This window comes from Phoca vitulina, unplaced genomic scaffold, assembly GCF_004348235.1.
Source record: "Phoca vitulina isolate PV1807 unplaced genomic scaffold, GSC_HSeal_1.0 scaffold7, whole genome shotgun sequence".
NCBI classification, from domain to species: Eukaryota; Metazoa; Chordata; class Mammalia; order Carnivora; family Phocidae; genus Phoca; species Phoca vitulina.
Window position 1 is genome coordinate 1556626 of NW_022589710.1, and position 17115 is coordinate 1573740.

The following is a 17115-nucleotide window of genomic DNA, read 5'->3' on the forward strand; positions in this document are numbered from 1 at the left end:
TCACGTGTGGCATGCAGCAACCCAGGCAATCGCTCACTTTCCCCGGTCTCACGAGGGAAGGACTAACATCTTGTTACCCCAAGATCTGTGTGTGACGTGGCCCCTCCCACAAGGATGTGACCACACGCGTTGAATCTCGGGGGGTGTGGGGTGAGTTGCGGGCACTGGGAAGATGCCTCTGGAATCAGCCCCCTTCAGCACATCTCCCTCCTGGCAGCCCCTGCTTCGGGATGGGAGACGATACGCCCTTAAGCAATTGGCGTCCGTTTCTTTGTGTGTCCCTGTTGAAAAGCAGCAGCTAGGGAACCCGACCTCATTCTCCAAGCTATGAGATGTCGCGTGGTACGGGATGGTTTTGAAGGAGCACGTGAAGATCTCCATTCTGTTGTGTTTGGGTTGGTGTGAATGGGTGTATGTGTGTGTGACAAGTATAGCCCCGTGTTCCTTTATGTGTTACTGCGAATATCCTCGACAAGCGTGCTGTGGAGAGTGCTATGAGACTGGGTGTGTTTCCTTATGTGTATCCGTGGGGCTGTAACTGTCGTGGTGTCACAGTGAGTTTATGTGCTGGCGCCTGTGCGTGTCAGGATACGTGTGAGCCCATGAGTCGTGGGTGCATGTGTCTCCATCATCTCCCCGCGTGAATCTCTGTGTGTGTGTGTGTGTGTGTGTGTGCACGCACGCGCGCACTGCCACAGTGTGTGCACGGCTGTGGGTGTGGTGTGAAGGGGAAGATGTGTGTCACTGTGTCTGTGGGGGTCCTGCCTCTGAGCCGCCCCCGGCCCGCCCTCCTCCCCCGGTTCTGTGGCTCCCTCCCAGGCAGTGGCCCTGCCCCTCCCCTCTTCTCCCTCCCAACCGGTCTGTGCGGGGGGGAGCTGGTGCTGCGGCCCCCCCACCCCTCCCCATCCAGGCCCCATAAATAGCAGCAGAGCCGGAGCCGGAGCCGGCGCCAGCGGCTGGAGCAGCAAGGGAGTCAGGGCCAGGGCCAGAGAGCCGGAGAGAGGAGCCCCCGACTAGAGCCCAGGTGAGCCTCCCCTTCCTCCCTAGCTCAGCCCCAGCCTGGCCCAGCCTGGCCCCGTCTCCATAACAACGTCTCCCCCGGCCCCCAGAGAGGTCTCCAGTCCTGCCCGATCCCCTCACTACCCCATGCCCCTGCCCATCTCAGGGACCCTGCGAGAACTGGGAGACTTGTGGCTGGAAGGCAGAGACCCCCACCCACCCACCCAGACCCTCCCTCACACATCCAGAAAGGTACGCGCTATGGGGAGGGGGGTACCCAGCCAGAGAAGGGTCCCAGTTCTGAGGGAGGTACGGGAACGGGCACACCCTCCTGGATACAGACACACGGCTAGGGGACAGACACACAGGGCGGGGGCATTCAGACACACCAACGCACACTCGCTTGGGGGACGCACGACACGGGAGCAGACAGCCTCACCAGCGATGTGGACAGACACAGATAGATGGACTGACCGGCCGCGAACTCGGGCCAGCATACCCCTGCCTGCTGCTGCCCGAGGCTTGGTACCACTGCTGGGGGAGGGTGGCATGCGTGCATCCCACGGGCAGCATGGAGGGGGCTGTGGCTCCCCAAAAATCCTGTCGCTAAGAGACAGTGCCAGTGCTGCCAAGAAGTGTGAGAACAGGGGAGGTGGGGAGGGAAGCGAGAGTTGTCATAGTGGGAGCCCCTGCCAGGAACCTGGAGGGGCTCTCAGCAGGGACAGGGCTCTGTCTCTACCAGCCCAAGCCCAGCACCCCTCCCTTGCCATAAGCCACCAGAAGGTGAGTGGGGGGAGGCGGAGAGGGACAGCCCCACCGGGCATCTTACGACCTGCCTCCTCCTGCCCACTGCAGACTCCGTTCCTGAGGCTCGTCCCCTTCAGGCTTCCAGGGGCTCCTCCACCCATTTCCCCACCCCCTTGCCCCAGTTCAGCTCCCTCGTGCCAAGACTGAATGCAGTGCTGGCTCAGACATCAGTCGGGAAATAGCAGAAGGTGCTGAGATAGCAGAAAGCCTGAATCAATCAATGGCCTAGGAGCCAAGACTGCCAGGAAGCCCCCACATACCCCCAGCCCTCTCCAGCCCCATCCACGCAGAGTAGGCCAGCAGGGGTGACAGAGGCACAGGGCTGTGCAAGGGTGGGAGGCTCAGGTCCTCCGCTCTCCCTGTTCACAGCTCCAGGGAAGCCAAGCTGAGGGCAGGCGTGGGGGTGAGTAGGGGGAAGCAGGAGATCCATGAGCTCCTAGGGCCTCGGGAAGCGGGACAAGGTGGGAGTGGGGCCCAGGTTCCCAGAAGACAGACCCCTCCCCTAGCAGATGTTCCCTTTCCAGTGTCCAGGCCATCTGCTCTGTCCCCACAGTGACATGTCGGACCCTGAGATGGGATGGGTGCCTGAGCCCCCAGCCATGACACTGGGGGCCTCACGGGTGGAGCTGCGGGTGTCCTGCCATGGCCTCTTGGACAGAGACACACTCACCAAGCCCCACCCCTGCGTGCTGCTCAAGCTCTACTCTGATGAGCAGTGGGTGGAGGTGAGAACGGGCTCGGGTCTTATCTTAACTAACCTCCTGGCCTGGGAAGGAGGGGGGCTGGGAAGGGGCAAGGAAAGCCTCATAGGGGAATGTGAGGACCCTGAGGGGCCTCTCCTAGGCTGTGGGGGTAACCCTGGAGACAGGTGTGCCATCATTACAAACACAAACCGTTTTACAGCTTCCAAAGTCCGCAGAGTCCCAGAGGGTCCTGAGATGGGCCCAGAGGAAGTGGCACAGCTCCCAAACGCCTTATGGGAGCCCCAAAGGACTGATGATGGTTCAGGGGGCTGGCAGCACCCTGAGCTCAGGGTCGAACCTAGCAAGGGAAGGGCTAGTCACAGGGGATGGGGGAGCCCGAGGAAAGCTAGCATGGGCAGGGTGGTCCCGGGCAGGGAAAAGAAGCCTGGGTTCCCAGAGGGCCCTTGCCCCTCCTGCCGCAGGTGGAGCGCACCGAGGTGCTACGCTCCTGTTCCAGCCCGGTCTTCTCCCGGGTGCTGGCCCTTGAGTACTTTTTTGAGGAGAAGCAGCCCCTGCAGTTGCACGTGTTTGACGCTGAGGACGGAGCCACCGGCCCCAGCAATGACACCTTCCTTGGCTCTACAGAATGCACCTTGGGCCAGGTTTGCATTCCCACCCCCCCCCCCCCCCCGCCCCGGCCCCAATCAGCTTCTGCCTCTGAAAGCCAAAATAACAGAGAATCAACTCTGGAGCGAGTTCAGTCTGGGCCTTGGGCCCCATCTCCCCCATTCCCTGCTGTGCAGCCTTGGGCAAGATACTTAACCTCTCTGAGTCTTAGTTTCCTCATTTAAACCGTGCCTACTCTTAATGTTGCTGTGGAAATTAAGTCCAACCCTAGCCCAGTACAGCCCCTGTGAGCACTCGAAGGACACTTATTACTCCATCCCTTGTTACCTGGCCAAGGCAGGTGGGGGGGTGTCACAGCTGGGGCTCCCTCCACTTCCATCTCCAGATCGTGTCACAAACCAAGGTCACTAAGCCATTGCTGCTGAAGAATGGGAAGACTGCGGGCAAGTCCACCATCACGGTAGGCAAGGTCACCTGTACCCCCCCGCCTTGGGTGGGGCATTCAATGCCCCCTGCATGGACATCCATGGTGACATTATGTCCAGGACTGGTCCCCACCTACGGGAAAGGGCAAAAGGTGGCCCTTTGGGTGGTAGGGAGAAATCCTGCCACTTGTATCCCCCTTGCAGATTGTGGCTGAGGAGGTATCTGGCACCAATGACTATGTGCAGCTCACCTTCAGAGCCCACAAGCTGGACAACAAGGTTGGAGCCCCCGAGTCTAGCCCCCCGTCCTCCTCATTAGAGAGCCTAGGCCCCCCACTCAAGACGAATCAGTGCTGCTCCCTTCTCGGTGTTAGCCGCCTCCCTCTGCCGACCTCACCAGGCTCACGGGTCCTTTCCTCTGCATCCCCAGGATCTGTTCAGCAAGTCTGACCCTTTCATGGAGATCTATAAAACCGATGGGGACCAGAGTGACCAGCTCGTCTGGAGGACTGAGGTTGGTGACTGGGGCCGTGCGGAGGGAGGAAGGAAGAGCAGAGTAAGGGGATGTGGCTAGGAGGTGACCAGCTCTCTGGTGCCTCTCCAAGGTGGTGAAGAACAACCTGAACCCCAGCTGGGAGCCATTCCGCCTGTCCCTGCACTCCCTCTGCAGCTGTGACGGCCACCGGCCTCTCAAGGTGAAGCCCCCCGCCAAGCGAGGACAGCCGACCGGAGCAGCCGGCCTCTGTCTGAGACACTGCCCCTGTGTCGAGCGAGACCCTTCCGTCTCCCTCATGTGATAAGCCCTTCCCACGGTGGGGTAAAGACCCAATCACAGCTCAACGTTCCCACTTTGTGTACCTTTTATCAAGGCCAAAGTCCCTGCCAGATGGAGCCAAAGAATAAAGATCAGCAGGTAGCCTCTTTGGGCAGGCTGAGGATACCTGCTGGGGCCCCCGGGACTGTAAGCCCCAACCTCCCTCAATCCCTCGCCCTGCCCCCAGCAACCACGTCAAAGCAACCCTGACCCTCTCCCCTCCCCTCCTTGCCTTCTCAGTTCCTGGTGTATGACTATGACTCGAGCGGGAAGCATGACTTCATCGGCGAGTTCACCAGCACCTTCCAGGAGATGCAGGAAGGAACAGCAAACCCTGGGCAGGAGGTGTCACCAAGATCCCTGGGAGAATTCTGAGAGGGCCGAAGAGCCCAGTATATGTGATGGGGGGAGGGTGGAAAGTACCCGGGTTCAGTCTAAGGACAGAGCCCTGGGGGTCTTGGTCTGGGAGGCTCTGCTGGAAGGGAGCCAAGATGGAACTGTGACTCTGGGCTTGTGGGGTGTGGGGGGGTCTAGATGCAGTGGGACTGTATCAACCCCAAGTACCGGGACAAGAAGAAGAACTACAAGAGCTCGGGGACCGTAGTGCTGGCCCAGTGCACGGTAAATCCCAGTGCCTGCCTCACGTCGGACCCTCAGATTCAACCCTGTCCTTGTTTCAAAGACCAGTTTCTCCTCTTCTGAGAACTGAGAAGGCTTGCCCTATCCCCCTGGGAACTTCAACCTCAAAAACTACCCTCCATGTGCCCCATAGTAGCCCCACCCAGCTCTCTCCTCAAAGGACCATCCTGCTACTTTACCTCTTCCCCTCCTGCTAGGTGGAGAAGGTGCACACCTTCCTGGATTATATCATGGGCGGCTGCCAGATCAGCTTCACGGTAAAGGCCCAGGGGTATAGGGGACACGGGCAAGAGGAAGGGGCTAAACACGCAGTGAACAGAAGGAGCCCCAAACCCCCCTGCCCCTCCTGGGGGCCTCTCAGGACCCTTAGCATCGTCATCTTGTACCCCTCACCCCACTCCATGATGGGGCTACCTGTGGGCTTGACTGGATATACCTTAGTCCTCCCTACAGACCCTAGCTCCGGGCTAGCCTGTCTGTGAGCTCTCATGGATGCAGTGTGACCCTTTCCCCACCTCCACCAGGTGGCCATCGACTTCACCGCCTCCAATGGGGACCCAAGGAGCAGCCAGTCCCTACACTGCCTCAGCCCCCGGCAGCCCAACCACTACCTTCAGGCCCTGCGCGCAGTGGGAGGCATCTGCCAGGACTATGACAGGTGGGAGGAGGGTAGGCTGGGGAGGAGGGAGACGGGTAGGGAGGCCTTGCCCGATGGGCCCCACAGCCTTTTCTTCTCCTCAGTGATAAGCGGTTTCCAGCGTTTGGCTTTGGCGCTCGAATCCCTCCCAACTTTGAGGTAGGCTGGGTTTGAGAGGAAGGGAGGATTTGGTGGGAGAGTAGGAGGAAAGACATCTCGCTGCTCTCACCTTACCCTCCCAGGTGTCCCATGACTTTGCTATCAACTTTGACCCGGAAAACCCTGAATGTGAAGGTAAGAGGAGATTTTCGCCAGCCCCGCCTCCCCCCAACAGCTTGCACAGCCCGTCCGCCCCATGCAGGGGCAGGGACTGCATCCTCACAGGCGCAGCCCCCTGCCCATCCCACCACTCAGCTCCTGTCTTACCTGGGACTCTGGGCCTCTGGCCCAGCATCTGCCCAGCCTCCTCTCCCAGAGCCTGGACCATCCAACTCGCCCGCTTACTGAGGAATTTAAGGGGCCAGGCAGAACTGAGACAGGGAAGGACCTCCTTGCTTTAAGGGTGTCAAAAAGAGCTCCCTGCTAATCTCTGCTGGCCTCACCTCCTTGCCTACAGAGATCTCGGGGGTCATCGCCTCCTACCGCCGGTGCCTACCCCAGATCCAGCTCTATGGCCCCACCAACGTGGCCCCCATCATCAACCGCGTGGCCGGGCCAGCTCAGCGCGAGCAGAGCACCGGCCAAGCCACGGTGAGGAGAGGAAGCAGGCAACCAGGCGCTGCCCCACGGGGTGTCCTCCCCGGGAGGGGGGGGCGCGGGGGGGGGCCGGGGCCAGGGCCTGGGCTTGCGGCGGGTGCCAACGCCCTTGCACACAGAGCCTACCCTTCCTCCCCGCTGCCTGCCCTCAGAAGTACTCCGTGCTGCTGGTGCTCACGGACGGCGTGGTGAGCGACATGGCCGAGACCCGCGCAGCCATCGTGCGCGCCTCCCGCCTGCCCATGTCCATCATCATCGTGGGTGTGGGCAATGCCGACTTCTCCGACATGAGGCTGCTGGATGGCGACGACGGTCCCTTGCGCTGCCCCCGAGGGGTGCCCGCGGCCCGCGACATCGTCCAGTTCGTGCCCTTTCGGGACTTCAAGGATGTGAGTGCCCGGCGCCCCCTCCCGGCCGAAGGACTCCTCAGCTCCTCAGGCCCTCAAATCTGACCCGTCTCTCCCACACCGGGTTGGTGGCCTGCGGAGGACGCTGGAGCCCAGCCGGCCACCCCGAAGCCCCGCCCCCTTGCCTGACCCCGCCCCCCACTCTCCGGGCCGCAAACCCGCTAACCCCGTCCCCGCCCCCACGCCCAGGCCGCACCTTCTGCGCTTGCCAAGTGCGTCCTGGCTGAGGTGCCCAGGCAGGTGGTGGAGTACTACGCCAGCCAGGGCATCAGCCCCGGGGCTCCCAGGCCCTGCACACCGGCCACGACCCCCAGCCCTAGCCCGTGACTGCCTCCCACCGGACCAACCCTCCCTCAGCCTCTCAGTGAGTCCCGGGGGCCCAAAGGGGTGGACAGGGGTGCAAGGTGGGGCTTGGTGGAGCGCATCTGGGCTCGGTGTGGTGTGGAGGAAGGTGCTGATGACTATCCCACCCTGTCCCAGGTGCCTGTCCTGACCCTTGTGACTCGAGTGACCAGTGCCTCTCCCTCTTGGACCAGCTGTGGCCCCTAGGTCCTGGAAGTGCGTGGTGAGCCCTGCTCTTTCTCTCCAGGCCCCATACCCCTCAGCCTTGTGACTTTCTTCAGTGATCCTGACTTTCTGGTCGTTAATAAAGGGAACCACTCCTAGCACCTCAGCCTCTATCTATCATGCCTCAGATGTCCATGGACGGTCCATAACGCCCACCCATCCACACACACCATTAAGAAATGAGGACCAGCAACTTTCAGATCTGAGCCAGAGCTCCCACGCAGCCTGGTATCTCAGCGGTTTCACCCCAACTATGTGCCAGTGGGATCTGAGGAGCCCCTACCCTCACCTCCCAACCCCAGGGGGCCCAGCACCATGGAGGTTAATTACCAGAGATGGGGGGTGGTAATGAGGGGCTGTCAAAGGGGCAGGTTGATGCCCTCTTACAGCTGTCTCTAGAGAAGCCCAGCTGAGTCCCCCAGGAGCTGCACTCCAGCCCCCACACAGCTGTGGGGCGGGCCAAGCAGGGTGTTGGGGGGACTGAAGGAGGGCAGCAGGTCTGTGAGTGGATTATGAACACAGAGCGGGCATCTGAGGTCTGCGCAGCCTGGTTTTCCTGAATGTGTGAATGTGCGCGTGTGTTCGTGCACTGCACATCCCTGCCTCTCCACGAGTGTGGCCTTAATGTTTCAGAAAGTCAGGCTGTGTGCCCTTAATAACATTAACAACAGCAGTGAACATTATTGTTCACCATGTGTGAAACTTGGTGCTACGTGCTTTAAATGCATTCACTCTCACTAGGTAGTTAGCATCGTTTTCCCCATTTTTCTTCAAATCAAGTGAGGCTTCATTTAAATCCACCCATCATCAAAGAACTGGTGAGCCTGGAATTGAGCCCAGACCCATCTGACTGAAGTGCCCACACTCTAAATCACTAGTGTGCAACTTCTGTATGAGCCTCATCTTGAGCCCCAGGTGTATGTATACGTGGGCTGATTGTGTGTATGGGGGTAGGTTCCTGTGGATGGCGTCTCTGCCCGTGTGTGTGTGCTGTGCAGGGCCTCAGCCAGTTAAGGAAGGTGTGCAAGAGCAGTGCTGGGTCTGGATTGAAGCTCCGGAGAGCAGGTGAGAAGACAGGTGATATCCAGAGCCAGGGAAGAAAAGACAGGATCCTGGAGGGACCCTCCCTGCCCCAGCCTCTCCCTCAATGATGAAGGAGATGAAGGAGGAGAGGCCAAATGTGCTGTGAGTCACTCAGCCAGAGCCAGAGAGGGTGGCCAATGGCCAGTGGTGGAGAAGGAGAGGAGAAGAAAAAGAAATCCTGGGGGAGATGGAGGAGATGCCTCCCATTGCAGGTTCCTGAGTGGAAGAGGGACGAGCTGGGCTAGAGGAGGGGGAGGAGGGAATAAGAACTGTGATGGGAAGAGACAGCTGGGGAGGGGGTGGATAGAGGGGGCAGAAAGGAAGAGAGACATATGGGAGCCTCTTCCCCACCCTCAACTGCTTCTCCCTATTTATTATGTCCCTTAGAGGACCTACGACAGTGGCTGGTGAGGTAGCTGCTCCTAGCTCAATGCCTCTGCTCTGCCCAGAGCCCCCGCCTACTCTCTCTGTAGGCAGATGAACCAGAGGGCTGGGTAACCATGGCAACTGTGGGACCTCAGGATAGCCATAGGCAAGCCTGGCCCAGTCACTGATGCTTCTGGGCTTCTGTGCAATGGTGGGAGGAGGAGGAGGCTCCATCTGGCCCAATCCCCACCCTTCCACCCCATTTTCATTGGCCCTCCGGAACTGAGACTCACCACACACACGCGCGCGCGCGCACACACACACACACACACACACGCTGGGAGCAAAGCTAAAGAATGAACACTTCTTAAATGGCAAGAACGTTTAGCCAATAGTATAAAGTTCTGCCTGAACTTCAAGTTTAATTCACAAAAACTGCATTCTTTCAGCATCTTGTCATACTGGGTAAAATCTCACCCCAGCCCTCAGCAAGGCAGGAGGTAGCAAGGGTACCCTATGCAGGTCTGGAGGCCAAGGCAGCCCGGAGGGAGCAGCAGAGGACCAGTGCGGGGGCTCATCCACTGCAGAGGCTGCAATCAGGAAGCAGGAGCAGGACAGGAAGTCCCTTCAGTGAGGTTGTCCTGGGGGCTTCTTGGGGAGACTCTTGGGGCTCCCACACCAAGGAGATGCCAGAACTGGAAAGGTGTCGGAAGTCTCCAACCCAGGATTAGAGGAGGTAACCAAAACCCAGGGAGCAAGTGGTTTTCTCAAGGTGACAGAGGTATCCCGTGGCAGAGCTGGGACTAGCACCCAGGTCCCCAGACTCCTGCCCAGAGTTCTCTCCCAGCCCACACCAACCACTCCCAGAGCTCCTCAGGCCTTTGCTGCTCTGGGCCCTGGAGGCCACCGGGTTGGGTGGGAGGAAAGCCTCTTGGATAGAGTTCCTAGTCTGTCTTGCTGTTGGTAACAGATCTTGAAAATGCAGTAGTCCTAAAATGGGGAGTTTCCAAGCCTCGGAATGAAAAGACGGCTTCATTGCTAATTACCGCCTTAATGCACTAAAGGTTGAAAACCTTGAATTAAAATCTAAACTGAGGGGGAGTCACACCACTCCCTCGCCTCGCATTCGCTGTCACCCAGCCATCATCCACGCCTCCCCGCCCTCCCCCCCTCACCCACAGTGCCCGGCACTGGCTCCTCCAGATCTCGGTGTCCTGGTCATGTGGGGTGGAACAGAGGTGGAGGGTTCTGTGTGCTGCCTGCGTGAGGAGAGAAGACCTCCCTCCCAGAAAATGACCAGCATCTAACCTCGGAGCATGCCTTGAGGGTCCAGGAAGTTCGGGGATATTTATGTGTAGTCATACCACGGAGTGTCTGGCACCAGAAGGCGCTCAGTAACCATCTAGTGAACGGTACAGTGGCCTCCTGCGTGGTGCCCCCCCATCCCCCCCCACGACACCCCTCGGCGGCCCTAGCGGCTCAGAGGAAGAAGTGGGCGTGGTCCCCGGCCCCGGGGCCGCTCGAGGTCAGCCGGTCACAGCGAGCCTTGTAGAGGTCGCGCTCCCTGGCCAGGCGGGCCACCTCGGCCCGCAGCGCGTCCAGCTGGGCGGCCAGGCGGGCGCGCTCGGCCTCTAGCCCGCGCCGCTGCTGCAGCCGCTTGGAGCGACAGGCCTGCGCGTAACCGCGGTTCTTCAGCGTGCGGCGCCTCTGCTTCAGCCGCAGCGCCTCGTCGCGCCCGCATCCCCGCAGCTGCCGGTTGAGCTCCCGCACAGACATCGACACCAGCGCCGCGTCCGAAAACCGCTCGGCCAGCTGCAGAGGGAGGGGGCGGAGAGCGGGTCAGCGCCGGGGGCCCGCCCGGCTCCGCCCTCGGGTCGCCTGAGGGACTGCCCCGCCCTCTGGGAGGCTCCGCCCCCGGCCCCAGCCTTACCTGATGCTCGCCCTTCCACCGAATCCACCCCGCAGTCCAGACCCCGCCCCACGTCCCAACAAGCCCCTCCTCCCCGGGGAGCGCGCGCCCCTTTGGGTCCGCCCCGCGCTGCAGGCCCCCGCCTCCCGCGGTCAGGCGAGCCAGTCGCCGGTCGGAAACCCGCGCCAACCCTGCGCGGTCCTCAGCGTCCGGCTCCAGGCTCTCTTGGTGTCGAGTGGACACGCGCCCAGGCAGACCCCGCCCCGCCAATGCACCTCGCTCCCCTGTCCTGAAGGCCGCAACCCTGTGACCCTCAAAGGATTTGGATTACATCCTAATGCCCTCAACACCCCCATCTGTGTCTATAATTAATAGGATGAGTCCCAATCCTTCCTGAGAAGACTGGGGGCTGGGGAAGCACGATGTTTGAAAAGGCCAACCTCATTCCCGTTCCCACAGTCTCAACTCCACTCCATTCCACGCACAACTCTTTCCCTGGTTTCCACAGACGGAGTATATTTACCTCCCTGTAAAGAACCGCTCCCCATTAATTCTCAACTCTCCCCTTTTGGTCCTCTTCTAACCCTGTCTTCTCCCTCTTCCTCTTGGTTCGGACTACTCATTTCTCTCCATTTGGAAAAAGGGGAGGGAGCAGAAGGTAGTTTTCTCTGATTTCCTTCAAGGGCCCTTCTTTTCTCCTGCCCTCTGTCTCTTCCCCAATCCATAACCCTGTCCCAGAATTCTTCCTCTCTTGGGCTGTCCCCCCTCAGCCTGCCTCCCCTCAGGCCAACTCAGTGATCGCTCACCTGGGCATGCTGCGCTCCTGTCTCCTCCGGGCTCCCTGGGTAGTAGCTGTGGGGCCCCTCGATAGGGACTGGACCCTGACCCTGCAGCAGCTCCACAGCCTCCTCAGGACTCAGGCCCAGTGCCTCCCCAGCTCCCAGCTGCTGCTGCAGCGTGGCCAGCCAGTACAGCTCCTCCAGGCCTGGCCGGGGGCCCTCGGTAGCCCCCACCATGCCTGGCTCACTGAAGGTGGGTGAAGGAGGCACTGAGCTGTAGGGTGTGGAGCCCAGTGAGGCTGTTGGGGGGCCAGATCGTCCCTCAGAGGGTTCCCGCTTTACCTCAAACTTCATCAAGTCAAAGTCATTGACATACTCCATAGCCAGTGGGCTGGGAGGCAGTGCCATTCTGGGGCTGGATTGGGAGGGGTGCACCTGCAAAAACAAAGGAGAGGTTTGGAGCACCTGGAGGCTGCCTGCCAGCCTCCTTCACCAGAACCTGCTTCTCCCAAAGCCCAAGTGCCCTGGAGAGCCAGAGTTCTGGAAAGCCCGGGTGATGGTGCAACTCTGTTCCCTAAAGAGTCACCTCTGGGCTGGAGCAACTTTTCGGGTGGCAGGGGCTCCTGACTGGGGGCAAGCAGCTCAGAGGCCTGACTGGGGAAGAGGATAGATAGCACAGCGTCTGGCCCCACTGGTGCCTCTGGGAGCTGTGAAAAACAAGAGGAACATGGCAGTGCTCCCAAATCTGGTGCTGGGACATACTGAGAGGCTCTGTCATCTCAAGAGACATCACTTCATTTCCAAGCAATCAAAAAATTTTGCTTAATTAACTGTGACAGAGTATGTGTCTATTTTAGGACAATGGGAAGGCATGTATGCCGTGAATTTTAATGTATGAGGATAACAAGTTGTTATACCTCTCTCAGAACACCTAGATTGATGCCTTAAACACAGAAGATCCTCAGTGCACATCTGTTCTATGGGTTAATCAATCAATTAATCCCTTTTATAGGAGCATGAGACTTTGCAAAGAAAAAAGAAAGGTCCTAGAATTGGTTCTAGAAAGATCAGGACAGAGTGGTGACCTTCTTTCCCCAAGCCAATCTCTCCAAAGGGAACCAACTAAAATTGGTTTTCCTCCTTCTATCCAGAACCTGCTATGTTGTGTGAACTTGGACAGATCACCTCCCCCTTTCTGACCCCAGTTTCCCTTTTTGTTCAATAAGGCAGTTAGACTTTAGCATTTCCCAGGGAGTGTTCTGGGAAACCCTAAGTCTGAGAAATACCCAAGAAGAAGTTGATGCTCAGATAATTTCGAGAAATGCTCCCTCCCATCCCCACGTTCTGCAGATTCACAAAGCACAGCAGCATATTAATCTGAGAAGTCCTTCAGTAAACCATCTGTTCAACTTCAACCCAGAGTGTCCCAAACTTATGTCACCAAGGAGCTCTCCTCCCTGTTATCAACCACAGAGTGTGCGCTCACCTGAGGAACCTCGGGTTAGGTAACCTCAGAGATCCTTCCCAGCCTGGAACTCCCAAGCTCAAGCCCAGCTCCCAGTTCCAACAGCCCCATTGCCAGCCCCCTGAAGGGGCAAGGCAGGGAGTGCTCATCCCCAGGGCTTGGCATTTGGCTCCATCTTGACACCTCAAGCCTAGGTAGCCCTCTTTCTAATGACATCTCAGACCCTCAGGCTCTGCCCAGAGAGGTGGGGGGGGAAGGACGAGTCTTTCCTCTTCCTGTCCCAGGGAAGGGTTGTTGCCCTATCTATTGAGCCCCTCATCCTTGAGAGGACAGGGGTGGTAGAAACAAAGACACAGATTGAAGGAATGACCCTTGGCATGGAGGAGATGGCGAAACACTGAGAGAGGCATCCAGAGAGAACTGAATGAAGAGCTAAGTGAGGAGGGTTATTTCTCTTTCTGCCGTGATAGCCGTGAGGGACATAAAGCCAGTCAGAGTGGGAGTGGGGCAGGGGACAGAAGTGTGAGGATTCTTGAAGATAGACAACAGAGAGCAGACAGCAGGTGACAGAGGAGGAGGCTGTAGGTGAGAGGCCTGGCATGCAGGTAGGCCCTGAATATACTCACGAGGAGGATGGTAGAGACGATGTGCTCAGTGTCAGAGCCAGGCAGGCACAGCGTCCCCAGAGACTGGAGACCCCATTGAGCGGGGCCTGGTGCCTCTGCGCTCAGAACAAGGCGCTGTGGGCACCAAGCCCACAGGACACTCTTAAAGGGCCAGCGCTCTGAGGTCATCTGTGGTCCTCAGGCCTCTAGCCAATGAGGTAAGGGGATCATTTGCATATCTCATTGGCCTGGGGGGTTGCGGGGAATGAGAAGAGGGGAGAGGACAAGTATCCCTGTTCTCAAGGAAGGAAAGGAGGCATCTTCCCCAACAAAGCTCCTTACTGATGGTCCGTCTCGCAGATGCTCAGTCCCCCAGTACAGAAAGCGGCTTTGGCCTGGCCAGCCACACTCGTGTGAACACCACCCTCAGCCCTCAGCGACTGAGAGCCTGGGACTGGAGGAGAGGCCCAGAGAAGCTCCCGGCGCCCTCACCCTCCAACGCTCGACAGCACCGTGGCAGTGTTTGCAGGAGTCCAAGCGGTCCTGAACCCACTCTGACCTAGCCAGTTGGGTCTGTTTCCTGTGCTCAGGAATCCTCACATTTCTGTCCCCTGCCTCACTCCCACTGTGAGGCCCCACGCCCCTGACAGCTATCGTATCAGAAAGACAGGCACCCGTCCCCTTGGTGAATGTCCAGGACTTGGCCACCCAATCCTCAGCCTCTCCCACTCTTGCTGACCCAGTCCCGGGACAGGCTGCCCAGCTCAGAAGAAGGAGCAGCAGAAGGGAGAGTGGGGATCTCTGCTCCTTCCTTCCGGGCCACCTCGGGACTCGGAAATCTAATCACCAATCCATCCGAGACACTTCTGTAACTGCCCTCACATGCCCTCTGCTTCCCCTCGCCTTTTCCCTGCATGTATCTCTGCCCCTCTCTCTTCCTCTCTCACCATCCTGGTTCCCAGATGGCTGGGGGGTGACCTACATTTTCAGCCTAATCCCTTAACACCTCTTAGAGCTCTCATCCCTGAGTAGAAGTTGGAAGGGGGATACTAGGAATTAGCTAAGGAGATGTTTAAACCTGTCTGAAGCTGTTTAAAACAGGGTGTGTGCTAGAATAGAACTCCAGGAGTTAACAGCTACTCCTTATCTGGTGAGGATACCCAAACGTTCCCATGGGGTTAACAGGCCCTCTGTCCCAAGTCAGAGAGAGACCTGGGTGTCCATCAGCCCCAAGGATCAACAGTTATAAAAATTAACCTGGTCCCAACTGGTGGATTCAGATGAGAACAGTAGTTCTCAAAGTATGGTTCCCCCAACCAGCAGCATCATCTGGGAACTTGCTAGAAACGCATATTCTCTGGCCTCACCTCAAACCCACTAAATCAGAAACTCTGGGGATGGGATCCCCCAAAATCTGTGTTTTAATAAGCCCTCAGGGGACTTTGATGAACACTGAAGTTTGAGAACCACTGGTCTACAGAATACCTACAGTTTACGCAGCTTTCTCTCTCTCTCTCTCTCTCTCTGTGTGTGTGGCCTCTCTTACCATGCTCAGTACACACATATAAGAAGACCTAGATCAAATGACATCACCCTCTTCCCACATCTGTCCTGCATTTCGTGGAGCAGAGACCATTGTCATGATTTAAGTAGTAAGGCTTCTCAGTGTAATTGCTTGGATCTAGCTGTTTTTGCAGAAGAACCAAGGCCTGGGAACAAGGCCACAGATGGGAATGGGGATCATGGAGACAGGGAATCGCACACACGTCCACGGAATGTGGCCTTGAGGCACATAGCCAGGAAAGAGTGCCCAGAACTTCCTGAGTTGAAGAAGGAGTGGGAAGTGTTGAATGCAGCCCCTTTCTCATGCCTGGCCTGGCCAGACACTTGCCCCCAAACAGCTGTCAGGTCTGTGCTGATCTTCTTGTTTACTGGAGGGCTCAAAGGAAAGGTGGGGGGGCTAAGCTGCTAACGGGCTAAAAGAGTCAGACTAAACAAGCTCAGGCAAGCTGAGCCGCTCAGGGCTCAGACCAGGTGCCACTGACTAGGGAAAGGAGTCCGGGCAGTGAGGGCTGGGCCAGAGGAAAGGAGCAAGGGCACAGAGAGGAGAGGCCGTGGCAACCAGTGGGGCCCCGGGAGGTGGTTAATGGGCCCTCTCGGTGGGGGACCCAGAGCCTGGGAGATGCACACTGAGAGTGACTGACTCCAGGGCATCTGGGGACAGGGAAACAGGAGTGAAAAAGATGATGCCAGGTGGACTGCAGAAATGACGGAACAGAGGAAGGGAGGCAAGAAGGCTTAGCGGAAGGGGCAGTAGGTGTCAACCCGGGATGGAGGGCAGAACAAGCGGGGGCTCTCCAAGGATTTGTATTTGAGGAGTTGGAGGGATGTAGGCCCATGGAAGAGGTAGGCAAAGGGCCACTGAGTGGCAAACTAAAAGAGAGAGGAAGTCTTCTGGAGAGGACCAAGAAGGGAGTAAGGGGTAACAAGAGGGGGTGCTAGGAGCAAGGGACCAGAAGAGCAATGGCGGTAGAAGGAAGGGACAGAGGAAAGTTAAGACTGGGGACCAAGAGCTAGAAAGAAATACAGAGGAACAGACAGATGGATGGTCAGGCCACAGAGGAGGCACAGTGGCCAAAGGACAAAAAAGCAGAAAGATATAAACAGAGGGATGTTGGACAATTGGGGGAAGAGGGCCAGGCAGGTGAAGGGCCAGCAGAATTGGGGTACGAGACAAAGAGGGAGGAGAGGAGACACAGTCAGTAAGCCAGGGTCTGTCACCGCCTCCTCCGTCCTGCACTCCCATTTTTGGAGCCCATTAGACCCTGTAAGCCCTATAAGTTCTGGCTTTCGGCATCTAGATCTTCAGTAATGGATCCAAATCTTCAAACCTCTTCCTGATCTACCTGGTATGTTCATTTGACAAGTGTTTTTGTTTTTTTTAAGATTTTATTTATTTATTTGTCAGAGAGAGCAAGAGCACAAGCAGGGGGAAGAGCAAGCAGAGGGAGAAGCAAGCTCCCCGCTGAGCAAGGAGCCTGATGCAGGACTCGATCCCAGGACCCCGGGATCATGACCTGAGCCGAAGGCAGATGCTTAACTGATTGAGCCACCCAGGCGTCCCTTGACAAGTGTTTATTAAGCACCAGGCACTGTGCTAGGCCTTAGGGACACCCCAGTAAAGACTGACACCAGCCCTGCCTTCATAGAGCATACAGACTGGTGAAACAGGGAAACATCAATTTATTGCTCTTAGACCCAGGCAAGAGTGGCCCCTGCCTTGGACCCTGTGGTTTTGGAAGGCTCCATTCTGGCTGTGTCCCACCCCATGGGGTGAGGAGTTCAGGCCTCCTCCGCCCACACCCAATCCCCTTCTGGACCACACTCCAGATACCCAGGACTTCTCTGCCCAAAGGGCCCCAAGCCCACTTCTAGGGCCCACATGGACCTCTCCCCTGGGTGGGCCCTTGCAGGACTGGACCACACTATGGTACATACATCCCTAGACCCAAAGACTGGCCAACGGTGACTATCTGCAGGAGATCTT

General features: G+C 58.0%; 2 protein-coding genes and 1 long non-coding RNA gene across 7 annotated transcripts in view; 1 reads left to right on the forward strand and 2 right to left on the reverse strand.

Moving 5' to 3' along the window:
* The window catches only part of LOC116632830, a 140406-nt gene extending 138250 nt beyond the window's left edge, over positions 1–2156 (reverse strand). For both annotated transcript variants that reach the window (XR_004299505.1, XR_004299506.1), the window contains exon 1: positions 1474–2156. This is a non-coding gene — a long non-coding RNA (uncharacterized LOC116632830). The remainder of the gene's footprint in view (positions 1–1473) is intronic.
* CPNE6 (copine 6) lies at positions 876–7462 on the forward strand. 3 transcript variants are annotated; one of them, XM_032404782.1, is made up of 18 exons: positions 876–1024; positions 1166–1251; positions 2360–2531; positions 2972–3151; positions 3502–3576; positions 3746–3820; positions 3972–4055; positions 4147–4236; positions 4596–4700; positions 4890–4976; positions 5192–5251; positions 5519–5652; positions 5736–5790; positions 5874–5925; positions 6248–6381; positions 6540–6776; positions 6984–7158; positions 7275–7462. In XM_032404782.1, exons 3-17 carry the CDS (start codon positions 2364–2366, stop codon positions 7119–7121), a joined length of 1674 nt encoding a protein of 557 aa, XP_032260673.1. In that variant the 5' UTR covers positions 876–1024; positions 1166–1251; positions 2360–2363; the 3' UTR covers positions 7122–7158; positions 7275–7462. The 3 variants fall into 3 exon arrangements, with proteins under 3 accessions (XP_032260673.1, XP_032260674.1, XP_032260672.1); XM_032404783.1 differs by lacking the exon at positions 1166–1251 and adding an exon at positions 2176–2209; XM_032404781.1 differs by lacking the exon at positions 1166–1251 and having other exon boundaries at positions 878–1024.
* A 2544-nt stretch (positions 7463–10006) lies between these two features.
* NRL (neural retina leucine zipper) lies at positions 10007–11906 on the reverse strand. 2 transcript variants are annotated; one of them, XM_032404542.1, is made up of 2 exons: positions 11526–11906; positions 10007–10622 (listed from the first exon to the last, which is right to left on the reverse strand). In XM_032404542.1, the coding sequence occupies exons 1-2, from the start codon at positions 11904–11906 to the stop codon at positions 10290–10292; spliced, it is 714 nt and encodes a 237-aa protein (XP_032260433.1). In that variant the 3' UTR covers positions 10007–10289. The 2 variants fall into 2 exon arrangements, 1 of the variants encoding a protein (XP_032260433.1); XR_004299477.1 differs by lacking the exon at positions 11526–11906 and adding an exon at positions 10741–10782 and having other exon boundaries at positions 10553–10622.
* Positions 11907–17115: the final 5209 nt, after the last annotated feature.

What these genes read in the sequence shown, in the direction of transcription:
- CPNE6 (XM_032404782.1), top strand. Translation starts at nt 2,364, where the DNA reads ATGTCGGACCCTGAGATGGGATGGGTGCCTGAGCCCCCAGCCATGACA. An exon ending in AGCTCGTCTGGAGGACTGAG is followed by an intron (nt 4,056 to 4,146) that starts GTTGGTGACTGG and finishes TGCCTCTCCAAG; the next exon opens with GTGGTGAAGAACAACCTGAA. An exon ending in CAGCAAACCCTGGGCAGGAG is followed by an intron (nt 4,701 to 4,889) that starts GTGTCACCAAGA and finishes GGGGGGGTCTAG; the next exon opens with ATGCAGTGGGACTGTATCAA.
- NRL (XM_032404542.1), bottom strand. Translation starts at nt 11,906, where the DNA reads ATGGCACTGCCTCCCAGCCCACTGGCTATGGAGTATGTCAATGACTTT. An exon ending in CAGGAGCGCAGCATGCCCAG is followed by an intron (nt 10,623 to 11,525) that starts GTGAGCGATCAC and finishes CTCCCTCTGCAG; the next exon opens with CTGGCCGAGCGGTTTTCGGA.